The sequence below is a fragment of the Euleptes europaea genome, chromosome 18 (assembly GCF_029931775.1).
Source record: "Euleptes europaea isolate rEulEur1 chromosome 18, rEulEur1.hap1, whole genome shotgun sequence".
NCBI classification, from domain to species: Eukaryota; Metazoa; Chordata; class Lepidosauria; order Squamata; family Sphaerodactylidae; genus Euleptes; species Euleptes europaea.
The window spans coordinates 3,648,720-3,662,407 of record NC_079329.1 but is presented as its reverse complement, the minus strand read 5'-3'; the positions used below and the strand labels follow the sequence as shown (position 1 = coordinate 3,662,407).

General features: G+C 52.3%; 1 protein-coding gene across 1 annotated transcript; it reads left to right on the top strand.

The window, feature by feature from the left end:
• NGDN (neuroguidin) lies at positions 1-8,572 on the top strand. Its single transcript, XM_056863662.1, has 11 exons — positions 1-87; positions 1,509-1,568; positions 1,688-1,759; positions 2,445-2,582; positions 3,461-3,545; positions 3,653-3,705; positions 4,544-4,667; positions 4,830-4,998; positions 6,309-6,465; positions 7,863-7,923; positions 8,532-8,572. The coding sequence occupies exons 1-11, from the start codon at positions 1-3 to the stop codon at positions 8,570-8,572; spliced, it is 1,047 nt and encodes a 348-aa protein (XP_056719640.1).
• The last annotated feature ends 5,116 nt before the right edge of the window (positions 8,573-13,688 follow it).

Genomic DNA, 13,688 nt, shown 5'->3' with positions numbered 1-13,688 from the left:
ATGGCGGAGGATCGGCCGCAACAGCCGTCCCAGGACTTGGCGGTGAGGGAAGAAGCCGTGGAGGAGGGCGAGCGTGCTCCAGAGCATGTGCAGAGCGCCTTCCTTTGCTCAGGGAGGAGCTGCAGGCAGCCCAGTGGGAGAGCATCGCGGGAGCTCCTGAGCATGTGCAGAGCGCCTTCCTTTGACCACAGCGGCCAGCCTCATGGAGAGGGGGGGGAGAAGGAGGGTCGAAGGTGCACCAGAGCATGTGCAGATTGACTATCTGATAAGTGGAGCCAGCCCCACAATGGAGGGACAGGGAGGGGCTGCCCAGTCAGTGCACCGAGGGTGGACGAGGAAGAGGAGGACTAGAGTTGCCAACCTCCAGGTACTAGCTGGAGATCTCCTGATAGAGATCAGATCACCTGGAGAAAATGGCCGCTTGGGCAATTGGACTCTATGGTGTTGAAGTCCCCCCCAAACCCCATCCTCCTCAGGCTGCGCCCCCAAAACGTCCCGCTGGTGGCGAAGAGGGACCTGCCAACCCTAAGGAGGACAGATTCAGCACTTCCTAAATTCAGTACTGGACAGGAATGAGGTGGTGATGGAGGGGTGGGCGGAGATGAGAATCGGAAGGGGGGCAGCGTGGTTAAGAGCGGTGGTTTGGAGCGATGGACTCTGATCTGGAGGACCGGGTTTGATTCCCCACTCCTCCACATGAGCGGCGGAGGCTAATCTGGTGTCCCCACTCCTTCACATGAAGCCAGCTGGGTGACCTTGGGCTAGTCACAGCTTTCTCGACCCCACCTACCTTCACAGGGTGTCTGTTGCGCGGAAGGGAAGGTGATTGTAAGCTGATTTGATTCTTCCTTAAGTAGTAGAGAAGCATACAAAAACCAACTCTTCTTCTAGCGTAAAAAAAAAAAGGTTCACCGTCACTCAGAGCGTTTTGGAGACAAGGGGAGGGATCGTGGATAGAGTTGCCAACCTCAAGGCAGGGACCTGGCGATCTCCCAGGATTACAGCAAATCTCCAGACTACAGAGATCTGTTGCCCTGAAGAAAGTGGCTGCTTTGGAGGGTGGGCGCTACGGCTGCACCTCTCTGCTGAGCTCCCTCCCCAGGTACTCAACCCCCCAAATCTCCAGGAATTTCCCAGCCTGGAGTTGGCAACCCTAAGGGGCGTGTTGGGAGGCCAGGAGGTGGGGAAGGAAAGGGGAGCAGGTGACAAAGTGGTGGCTTTGGGGAGAAGTGGGTGGAGCCGTTCTGGATGATGCAGACAGGAAGGGAATTTAAACCAAGGGATACCTGAGAGGAGAAAATGATGGTTGTAGTGTCAGCTTTGGGTCAGGGGAACATGAGATTTGGGGTGGGGGAGGGTGTGACTGGGGCCAAGGATTGAGGGGGTGGCAGGTGCTTACACGTCCGGGGCTGCTGCTTGACCATGTGCTGATTGAGTGGAGTTTGGAAGCCGATGGATGGGACAGAAGCTGGCACAGATCTTTCAGTCTCTTCCTCTTTCTTCTCCAGGAGAGGGTCGAGGCAGACCTGCCCACTGCAGTTCACCTATTGAAGTCCCTCCAAGAACAGGTGAGATCCACCCTCCTGTCTACTTCCCATTCTGCTCCCCCCGCCCCACCATCACGCACCCTTTGTAGCAGGCATCCCTTATCCATCTTTTTTTTTCTCTTGCTGCCTTGCCGGAGTAGGTGGTGGCTGTGACCCATCATGTACAGAGCCTGGCGCAGAAAGTGAGGGCCGGGACCTACCCCACAGAAAAGGTAAGCGTCTTTAGAGAAGAGGGTTTATTCGATTTGGAGCCTGGGTTTCACTGTGAAGGATTACCAGCTTCTGTAATTAAAAAGAAAGGGTAAACGGCACTGAATCTTCACTGTTGTATAGTGGGATTCTGCTCCCGGTGTTTAGTGTCTTTAAAGGATTGCATGTTTAATACAGTTCCTTTCTCTTCATCGTTATTGGCCTGTGCTAGGGGGTAGGGGAGCATAGTTATCCTGCTAAATTTAGCTTCTTCAAACCAGCCTCTCTTGGTTTCCGTGTCTCTCCCTTTGGACCATCAGGGCCCGTGGTTTTCTGGACCCCTGCGTCTTCATGCTCCCATGGCCACTTTTGCCTTGAGAGCCAGAGTGGTGTAGTGGTTAAGAGCAGTGGTCTGGAGCAGTGGACTCTGATCTGGAGAACCGGGGTTTGATTCCCCACTCCTCCACATGAGCAGCAGAGGCTAATCTGGTGAACTGGATTTGTTTCCCCACTCCTACACATGAAGCCAGCTGGGTGACCTTGGCTAGCCACAGCTCTCTCAGCCCGACCTACCTCCCAGGGTGACTGTTGTGGGGAGGGGAAGGGAAGGTGATTGTAAGCCGGTTTGATTCTCCCTTAAGTGGTAGAGAAAGTCGGCATATAAAAAGCAACTCTTCGTTCCTTCTGAGCCTCTCTTCTCCATCCCAGGGTCTCAGTTTTCTGGAAGTGAAAGACCATCTGCTGCTCCTTTACCTTCAAGATCTCTCCCACCTGATGCTGGAGAAAACAGCTGGGCAGTCCGTGGCTGGCCATCCTGCCTTGCTGCGTTTGGTGGAGACCCGAACGGTATGGGTTTAGTAAGGATTGTGCAGTGGGGTGCTGGGGGACAGGGGGCGCCTAGTTCTGTCCTCGTCGGCCTGGTTAGAGTTGTTGGGTTTATTGTTTGTCGTTGGAGTGGGTTCAATCCCTGCTGCGTCCAGGTAATGAATCTTGGGTAGCTGAGCTAGAACTCAAGGGCATCCAATGAAGTTGTCAGGCAGTAGATCGAGGATGGACAAAAGGAAATATTTAGAAATTGATTGATTAAAATGTGGAATTCGCTGTCAGAGGATGTAGCAATGGACACAGGCATAAAAAGGTAAAGGTCCCCTATGCAAGCACCAGGTCATTCCTGACCCATGGGGCGACGTCACATCCCGACGTTTACTAGGCAGACTGTGTTTGTGGGATGGTTTGCCAGTGCTTTCCCCAGTCATCTCCCCTTTACCCCCAGCAAGCTGGGTACTCATTTTACCGACCTTGGAAGGATGGAAGGCTGAGTCAACCTTGAGCCGGCTACCTGAAACCAACTTCCGTTGGGATCAAACTCAGGTCGGGAGCAGAGCTTGGACTGCAGTACTGCAGCTTACCACTCTGTGCCATGGGGCTCCTTTGGACACAGGCATAGACAGTTTTAAAGGGGATTAGACAGATTCATGGAAAAGAGGTCTATCAGTGGCTACTAGCCATGTTGACTAAAGGGAACCTCCACATTCAGAGGCAGTCAACCTCTGAATCCCAGTGCCAGTAGGAAACCTCAGAGGAAGTCCTCTGTGCCCTGTTGTTGGCCCTCCAGAGGAACTGGTGGGCCACTGTGTGAGTGAGTGAGTGAGACCTGCTGCCTATCAAAGCGGACAGTAGTGGGCTAGTGGGACCGGGGCCTGATTCCCTCTATGTTTTGGCAGGTTTTGGAGAAGATGCGGCCCATTGACCAGAAACTGAAGTACCAGGTAGACAAGCTGGTGAAGGCGGCTGTTACTGGGGCCCTGGGTAAGACACTAGACATTGACATCTTCGAAGGGAAGAAAAGGGGAGGTTTGGGGACACTTACGAAGGGGTCAGTCTTCTGTGTTCCTGAGTGGGCCCTCTCTTTCCAGGTGAAAATGACCCTCTGAGGTTCAAGCCAAATCCCAGCAACCTGATGAGCAAGGTAAGGCAGAAGTGGGTAACTCTGGTTCCAGAGCAAAAGCTTCTGGGTCTTCTAGAGTGTGAGGGTAAGCTGGGGGCTCCCTTCGATCACGTGTCATCTGGAGGTGGAAAGGGCCATTAAGTCGCAGCCAATTTATGGCAGTCTCATAGGGTTTTCAAGGCAAGAGATGAACAGAGGTGGCTTGACATTGCCTTTGTGTAGCAAATCTGGGCTTGCTTGGTGGTCTCCCGTCCAAAGTAACCAGGACTGACCCTGCTTAGCTTCTGAGATCTGATGAGATGTGTCATCTACTTCTTTAAAAAAATTAGATTGCTGGCTTTTTGTCATGGAATTTTAATTAGATCCCACAAGTTGCTTGTACCCCAAACTGAGGACAGCAAAGAGTCCCAACACCGATGATGCTTCCTCAGCTGGAGCACATTTTTAGGTGCCCAAAGTGAGCTTGGTGGAAATGCTTCCCTCAGGGCGGGTTTTGTCTTCTGTAGTGGCCCTCGGTGCAGAGTGGTAAACTGCAGTACGACCTGAGTTCGATCCCAATGGAAGTTGGTTTCAGGTAGCTAGCTCAAGGTTGATTCAGCCTTATATCCTTCCAAGGTTGGTAAGGTGAGTACCCAGCTTGCTGGGGGTATAGTGTAGACAACTATGAAAGGCAATGGCAAACGACCCCATAAAAATAGTCTGCCTAGTAAATGGCGGGATATGACGTCACCCCATGGGTCAGTAATGACCCGGCACTCGCACAGGGGACTACCTTTAGAGCTGGAAACAGTGGGAGAAGGAAAGTACCACATGGATGGGGAGAAGTGTTTGACAGATGGGCTACTGTTTCTTTTCTCAGCTCAGTGACTCGGAAGAGGAAGAAAGTGGAGACGTTGCCACTGGCTCAAAGGCTTCTGGGAAAGAGGCGTCTAAAGGAGGGAGCAGGAAATATGTCCCACCCCGCCTGGTGCCTGTGCATTATGGTATGTGGCCTGTTGGGTGGGGAAAAGGGAGGTCTGGAGTGCTCGGGAAAGAAGGGTACCCGACGATCGGGAAAGCACCATGTCGGAGGTGGCTTGGGCTTGGCATGGGTGGTGTCTCTTGGCAATGTTAACAGCTGCCTCTGTGTTACTGCTGTGTCCCAGATGAAACTGAGGCTGAGAAGGCGAAGAAGATGCTGGAGCAAGCCAAGAAGCGAGCGCTCAGCAGTTCCATCATCCGAGAGCTGAAGGAGCAGTATTCGGATGCTCCCGAAGAAATCCGGGAGGGGCGCTATGCTCATGCCACCAGGCAGAGCCGGGAGGACGAACACCGGTATGCAGTGGAGGGAAGGACGTGTTGGGGTGGTTGGGGGCAGGTAGAGAGAAGCTAGGAGTCACAGGCTCTTTAAAAAGCAACTAGGCTCAGGAGGCAGATCTGGAAAGGTGGTTCGTGCTTAATGAGCTACAATGGGGCATGCTGAGAAACTTCTGGATTTTGACTCTAGAACTTGGGAAAGTTCAGCCAGCTTGGTGTAGTGGTTAAGAGCAGTGGTTTGGAGCGGTGGACTCTGATCTGGATAACCGGTTTGATTCCCTACTCCTCCACGTGAGCAGAAGACGCTAATCTGGTGAACTGGGTTGGTCTCCCCACTCCTACACATGAAGCCAGCTGGGTGACCTTGGACTAGTCACAGTTCTCTTAGAGCTCTCTCAGCCCCACCTACCGCATAGGGTGTCTGTTGTGGGGAGGGGAGGGGAAAGAGATTGAAGGAAGAATCAAACCGGCTTACAGTGGTAGAGAAAGTCAGCATATAAAAACCAAATCTTCTTCTTCTGATGGCTTGTGGTAATGTTGGAAAGTGCTGTCAACTGGCAGCCAACTGATGTCGACCCCGTAGAGTTTTCAAGGCAAGAGACATTCAGAGGTGGTTTGCCATTGTCTGCCTCTGAGTACTGACCCTGGGCTTCCCAGGTGGTCTCCCATCCAAGAACTAACCAGGAATGACAGTGCTTCGCTTCTGAGATCTGACAGGCTAGCCTGGGCCATCTAGGTCAGATGGTTAGGACAGAAAAACAGGAGCTGGATCTTTTAGCATGCTGAATTACTAGAGGGACAGCTGAATATCACGTGGCTGAATTCCTGCCGTCTCCAAATACTTTAGGAAGCAGTGAGCCACGATTTATTTATCTGAAATGTTTGTTAGCTGCCTTTCTCCCTTGTAGAACTCAAGGCGGCTTACAACGTAAATGAAACAACAATGATAAAAACCACATAAAAGACCACAAGTTAAAATCTCAATCAGGCCTGCCAAGAAATAAAAACTAAACTAGTCAAAGGCGGTTCTAAATTAAACTGTCTTCAAGTGCCTCCTGAACATCAAAAGTGAAGCAGCCAGGCGCACCTCCTCGGGGATGTTGTTCCGTAATCGTGGGGCTGCCACCAAAAAGGCCCTCACTCGTGTGTGTGTCAGATAGGTTTCTTTGATTGGTGGGACAGTCAGGAGGGCCTCTCCCTGTGATTTTTGGCTCAGATTTCCCCTTTTTGCATGTAATCAAATTCACGATTGGAGTGTTCCTGGATGTGCTTCACCACCACCCCTTGCATCTTGCGTTCCTCACTAACTGTTGCCCTCCGTTGCTCAGGACCAACTACGAAGAGAGCATGATGGTCCGTCTCAACGTCAGCCGGAAAGAGAAGGCCCGCCAGCGGCGCACGGGTTCCCTGGCCTCCCAGCTCAACTCCCTCACCCGCTTCGGAGACATCAGCGCGTTGACCGGTGCAGCGCCGCCGTTGGACGAGGTGAGTCAGTAGCTCTCGTGAGCCGCTGGCCTCAGAGAAGGGCAAGCAGGTTGGGTCGTGTTTCCACGTGCGTGTTCTGACTATGGCAGAAAGCAGGGCAGGAATAAATGACACTGTTCACAACAGAGGGAAGCAAGCAGTGGGGTTTCCCAGGACCCTACAGAGGGAAGTAAGCAGTGGGTTTACCAGCATGGTGTAGTGGTTAAGAGCAGTGGTTTGGCGTGGGGGACTCTGATCTGGAGAACCGGGTTTGATTCCCCATTCCTCTGCATGAGCGGCAAATCTGGTGAACTGGATTTGTTTCCCCACTCCTGCACACGAAGCCTGCTGGGTGACCTTGGGCTAGTCACAGCTCTCATAGAGCTCTCTCAGCCCCACCTACCTCCCAGGGTGTCTGTAGTAGGGAGGGGAAGGGAAGGTCATTGTAAGCCAGTTTGATTCTCCCTTTAGTAGAGAAAGTCGGCATATAAAAACCAACTCTTGGTGAAGGCTGCCAACTTGGAAGGCTTTAAGAGGGGAGTGGAGGAGAGGACTATCCATGGCTACTAGTCAAAATGGATACTAGTCATGATGCAGACCTATACTCTCCAGGATCAGAGGAGCATGCCTATTATATGAGGTGCTGTGGAACACAGGCAGGACAATGCTGCTGCAGTCGCCTTGTTGTGGGCTTCCTAGAGTCACCTGGTTGGCCCCTGTGTGAACAGACGGCTGGACTTGATGGGCCTTGGTCTGATCCAGCAGGGCCTTTCTTACATACTTAAGAACAAGAGAGATGGAGTTAGAATCCCACCCTTACCTGCAGATCTCACTGGGTGATCTGTAGCCAGTTCTGTCGGATCTGTCACACAAGGCCATGAGGTTAGGGGCCCAGGAGGCACTGTGGGTGCAGCCACCTTGGACGAAGGGCAGAATGAAAATGTAATTTGACAAAATGCAGTTGTGGCTGCCCTGTTGCAAAAAAGGGTACAGAAAAGGGCAGCACAAATAATCATGTGGCGCCCTTGTTAGATGTCCCATCTGTCAGCAATGCTGATTCTATAACCTTAGGCAGATGATGAGAGGGAGGGCATCTTGGCCATCTTCTGGGCATGGAGTAGGGGGTCACTGTGTGTGTGTGGGGGAGTAGGTAGTTGTGAATTTCCTGCATTGTGCAGGGGGTTAGACTAAATGACCCTGGTGGTCCCTTCCAACTGTATGATTCTATGATTGTGCTGTGGAGTCAGTTTGAAACTAACCCAAATGTCGTTAGATCAGCCAGTCTATAATCTTTGAGCCATGCCGGGGGGGGGGTGTTCTGAAAATGCCTTTCCACGCACGGCTTCGTGTTGCTTTTTTCTTCTCCTGTGTTCTCCTGCGAGGCCTTTCATGTCTCTCGTTGTCTACCCGCCTTTCAGGATCTGAGCCCCCAGAAGAAGAAAAGGAAGAAGATCAGCACAAAACACAGCAAGAAGAAGGGTGAGTGAGGCTGCGAAACCTTTCTTTCTCAGCGGGCCGCACATCGACCTGGCCTCTCGGTGCGCCTGTGGTCGTGCGCAGGCGCAAGACGAGGTGGCGAGATTGTCCCTGGATCGTACCACTTCGGTTAAAGAGCCAGGTGAGAAATCTCAGGGCTGAAGGCTTTCTCATGGTGGCGGAGACACGCAAAAATGACCTTACCTGGGAGAAGAAGGTTCTCCCCAGCAATATTAATTCAGGAAGCCTTGGTGTCTTCTTGCCCCAAAAAGCATTCAAGCTTGTGATCCTCAGCCTGAAATGGTACACTCCGGAAACACGTTCGGTGGGCCCCAGTCTTGGTGTCTTCTCCTCGCCCTTGAAAATTCTGGCCGGAAAGCAGTTCCGTGGCATGTGACCAGTTCTCCCCTCTCCCTCCGCCCTTCCTGAATGCCAGTTCCTCAGAGAGGTCTAGCCGCATGAGATGACAGCATGCTCTCTTTCTTGTCCTGTTCTCTCACCTACACTTGCTGATTTTTCTCTTCTTTCTCTTGTCTTTTTTTTCTCCTCCAATTCGTACAGGTTTCCACAGGAGGCGGTAGCCTTTTCCCTCTCCTTCCCCCCTTCCTCAGCTCTGGACCGGTCCCAGCCAGCTCCCAATATCTTGGATTGACACACAGACACAGTCCTGTACAGAGAGGAAAGGGGGGGTGTATATTGGAAGAGCTGGTTCACAATAAACCTCGTGTTGTCTAAAATTGTCAAGGTTTTGTTTTGCTAGTGCGCGGCCTGTTCAAGTTGAAAGGGGGGGTCCTGTGGAGTTTCTTGCTCACTATTCCAAGCACCCACCCCTTCCCAGGTGGAAGGGGAAGAGATTTCCTAATGGAGATCTACATAAATAACATATTCCCCATCTCTGCTAGCTGCTGGAAACTTGCTAGTTATCCGGTTGTACCCCTTTCCCCTGCCCGGTGGGGAGGTCTGTCCCCCCACTCAGCAGGGCTGTATCCCCTTTGAGGTCTCTGTGAAAGATCGTGGAAGCTTGCATGCAATTCTTTTGTTGTTCGGGTTTTTTTCCCCCCGAACAAGGAAAACCTCTCTTAACATGGGAATCCCTGTCTCTGTCTCTCTCTTTTCTCTCTCCCCCCCCACCCCGTCTGTTTTAGCGCTACTGGCAGAATCAATGCCATCGACCTGGTTTGGGGGGGCCGAAGCAGGGGAGGGAATCCTCCGCTGCTTTAAACCCTGATCGGGCTAAGTGGAATCCAATAAACACAAGGAGGAAATCAATTGCCCGACACGCTCGAGGAATTGGGGAGGGGGGGAGAGAGAGCTTTGCCAGCCAGCGGAGTGGAGGATTCCGTAGCGGAGAAGTCCGCTCATTCAGGTCGCTCGGCTGCCGTGAGCGGGGTCTTCCACCCCGACCCCTCCCCAGGCCCCACTCGGGCATAATCTTTGCGGTGTCCCTCCCTTCTCTCCAGCTACAGTTTCCTGAGTCAGCGATAGCGGCCACGACCTTTAGCAAAGGCTAAAGGAGAAAGAGATTAATTCATTAGCACGTTTGGAGCAAGGGGAGGAGGGAGACTTGGGGGGGTTGGCGTGGGGGGGGCAGAAGAAGTATTGCAGGTGTAAATTTAAATGGCATCCCATCTGGCGGAGATGAGCCCTGAGATGTAACTGGGGGTGTGTGCGTGAAATGGAATTAGCAGCTTTGGGGGGAGCGATTGGGGGGGACCCAGGAGTGAAATGGGGTGTTTCAGAGGGGGAGCCGTTCCAGTCTGCAGTAGAACAGTTAGACTCGAGCCCTGCAGCACCTTAAGAGACCCACAAGGTTTTCAGGGGTGTGCGCTTTCCCGAGTCAAAGCACCCTTTGAGCCTAGTGGGGTGTCATATTGGGGAGAAAGGCGTCCGCAGCAGGCGGCGGGGTGCCTCGGCGGATTTTTGGAGACGTTGGCGGGTCGACTCCTTTGTGTGGTGCGGACATGACTGCCTTCCCGGCTGCTTTATCTGAGAAGGGCCCCCCCCACCCCGTAATGCCGAAGCCCTTCCTCGGCCGGGCCTCCAGGTGGCGCTGCTGCCAGGGCCCCCCCACCCCAGCCCCCTCCCTCCCCCCTCATTTTCATTCCATCCACGCAGCCTCTTCTCCGCTCCCGTCCTCAAATTAATTTGGAGTTGTGTGTCGCTGCAGTGTCTCTCTCGCTAGCGCCCTTCCCCTACGCCCGCCCGGCTCGCTGTCTTTCCGCCCGCATCCCTCGGTCTGTCCATTCCCCCTCCCCCTCGCCTCTCTCTTTTTCCCCTTCGTAAATTCTTGCCGAATGCAGTCCTTCCCCCCCCCCCACCCCAAGTACATTAAATTCTCCAACTGAGAGAGCAATTGTGAAGCGGGGCAGGGTGGGGGAAGAGAGACTGTCAGCGGCTTCGAGGGCAGTAGGCGGCGTGATCAAAAGTCATTTCATAATTTATCAGCGGGGCAACGCCGTGCCCAGCAGGAGACTGGCGTCTGGCGCGTGCTTTGGCCGATTTTTGTGCTTAAAACGCCTCACCGCTGGCGGGGTGTGTAACCTTATCTCCCCCCTCCCAAAAAAATTTTTTTTTCAATTCTCTCCCTCTCTGATGGGTTTGCCTTCTGCGAATTCTCCTTTTCATTTTGCGGGAGTGTGTCTTCGCCCGCCAGCCACAAGTCCTTCGCCTTGGGGACACAGAGAGCAGTCTAGGGTCGCCAGCCTCCAGGTGGGACCTGAAGATCTCCCGGAATTACAGCTCATCTCCAGACTGCAGAGATCAAATCCCCCTGGAGACAATGGGTGCTTTGGAGGGTGGGGCTCTATTGGCATTGTACCCCTCTGAGGTCCCTGTCCTCCCCAGGCTCCATTGCCAAATCTCCAGGAGTTTCCCAATTTGGATCTGGCAATCCTACCCCCCCATCCCCCACCGGAGGCCAGGAGGGGCTGTAGAGCATCTCTTTGGCATGCAGAAGGTCCCAGGTTCAATCTCCGGCATCTCCAGTTAAAGGGACCAGGCGCATAGGTGATGTGAACGACCCCTGCCTGAGACCCTGGAGAGCCGCTGCTGGTCTGAGTAGACAGTACTGACTTGGATGGACCAAGGGTCTGATTCAGTAGAAGGCAGCTTCATGTGTTCATGAGATCAGTTCCCCTGCTTTGGAGGGCGGACTCTATGGCATAAGACCCTGTTCAGGTGTCTCCTCCCCACACCCCAATCTCCAGGAATGTCCTAACCCAGAGTTGGCAACTCTAGGTGGGAGTAAGGGTGGAAATGAGGCTGATAGTGCTGGGTGAGACACGAGTATTGTCTGACTTGTGCTGTCAGAGGCGTGCAGATTTGCCAGAGAAACTGGAGGAAAGCTGCCCACGCAACTGCATGCGTTGTTATAAGTGGAACCAGTGCACCACAAATTTTCTGCTCTTTTTCCAGATGATTCCTTTTCTCTGCTGCTCCTTTCTGCTAGAAATGTGCTCTTTTGGCTGTATTTTGTGCCTGCAGCTGGAGAAAGCAAGCAGCATGCTCAAAATTGCAGTGGGTAAACTTGTAAAACCTAAAAATAACCCTGCTTCTCCACTGCCTTTGGATATTTTTTTCCCTTTGCCCACTATAGTTTGATGCTAACGTAGCTGTGATGGGCTTAGAGAAAATGCCTCCCAGGCTGGCGGCTGGCGGGCAGCACCCATGTGGGAAGGCAGTCATCAGTACAGAAAATGCCAAGGCTGAAGCCTGGCATCTCCACCTGCAAGGGGATCTCGCCAGGTAGTCGGCTTAAGCAGGCAGGGTTACTTCGCATTTAAGCGAAAACCCTCACCCAAGGTATTCAGTCTCTCCAATGTTGAACACACATGAAGCTGCCTTCTACTGAATCAGACCATCGGTCCATCAAGGTCAAGTGTCTACACAGTCCACCACTACGCCAGCATGGTGTAGTGGTTAAGAGCAGACCACCAGGGTCATCTAGTCCAACCCCCTGCACAATGCAGGAAATTCACAACTACCTCCCTCCCTCACATCCCCAGTGACCCCTGCATGCCCAGAAGACAGCAAAAAGAAAAGTAGAAATGTGTGCCTGGGACCTTCTGCAGTAAGCCAGTGGAATGCAAGGGTGCTGCCGTCATCCAGCGTGGCGTAGTGGTTAAGAGTGGTGGTTTGGTGCGGTGGACTCTGATCTGGAGGACCAGGTTTGATTCCCCACTCCTCCACATGAGCGGCGGAGGCTAATCTGGTGAACCAGGTTGGTTTCCCCACTCCTACACGTGAAGCCAGCTGGGTGACCTTGGGCTAGTCACAGCTCTCTCAGCCTCATCTACCTCACAGGGTGTGTGTTGTGGGGAGAGGAAGGGAAGGAGATTGTGAACAGGTTTGAGTATCCCTTAAATGGTAGAGAAAGTCGGCATATAAAAACCAAGTCCTTCTCCTCCTCCTTTGACTGGCAGCGGCTCTCCAGGGTCTCAGGTAGAGGTCTGTTGCCTGGTCGTTTTTGGTTAACTGGAGATGGCCGGGATTGAACCTGGGACCTTCAGTGTGCTGAGCGGTTGTTATGCACATGCTCTGCTACTAAGCTGCAACTTTTAATATGGGGGGGGGGAATCACAGGTATGCTGCCCCTGAGCATGGAGGTTCTGTTCAGCAGTTGTGGTTCATAGCCCTTGATAGGCCTCTCTTCCATGGTTTTCGCCAGTCTACTTTTTAAGCCATCTGGTGCGAAGAATAATGCACCATGTGCATTCTTCTGCCCTGAATGTGAGACAGCTATAAAATTATACATGCTTCATCAATCTAAACTGACCAGTTTTATTGGGTCCCCTTGAATTCTAGGAGAGACAAGAAGTTCTCTCTATCTACTTTCTCCTCTCCCCACATAATCTTACGGATCTGATTCCCACCCCCTTAGTTGTCTGGCAGGGGGGAAGCTCCCACCTCTAAAAATGAAGTTTGTTCATTTTATTAGGTCGAATAAATCACTTTTTAAAACTCTGTATCCTTGATTGTCTTTTCATCAGTAGGCACTCACGTTGTCTCTGAATAACGAACACAACACCATCCACCCACGAATCCTGGACTTCCACCCTGTTAAAAACGAATTTATTAGAAAGCAAATCAAGGGTATTTTTATTTAGTTATTTACTTGATTTATATCCTGTCTTTCTCCCCCAAGCAACTTAACATTGTTCTCCTCTCCTCCATTTTATCCCCATAACAACCCCAAGGAAAAGTAGGTCTGTTTCAGTGTGTGTGATTAGCCCAGGATCACCTAGGAAGCTTCCAAGGCAGAGTAGAGATTTGAACTCAGGTCTCCTGGATTTTAGTCCGACACTCTAGCTACTACAGCACACTGGCTGTTCAGGTAATGTAATGGTAAAAAAGGGGGGGAATATGTGAGGTGTTGAGAGACCTTGCTTCAACTGGCTGACTCTGAAGAAGAAGAGTTGGTTTTTATATGCCGACTTTTTCTGCCACTTAAAGCAGAATCATAGAGTTGGAAGGGACCACCAGGGTCATCTAGTCCAACCCCCTGCCCAATGCAGGAAATTAACAACTACCTCCCGCCACATCCCCAGTGACCCCAACCCTCCCCCCATTATGCAGGATCCCACAATCAAAGCACTCCCGACAGATGGCCGTCCAGCCTCTGCTTAAAGACCTCCAAAGATGGGAACTCCACCACCCTCCGAGGTAGTGCATTCCACCATTGAACAGCCCTATCAACAGACACTTATCAACAGACACCATTGAACAGCCCTATCAACAGACACCCTGTGAGGTAGGTGGGGCTGAGAGAG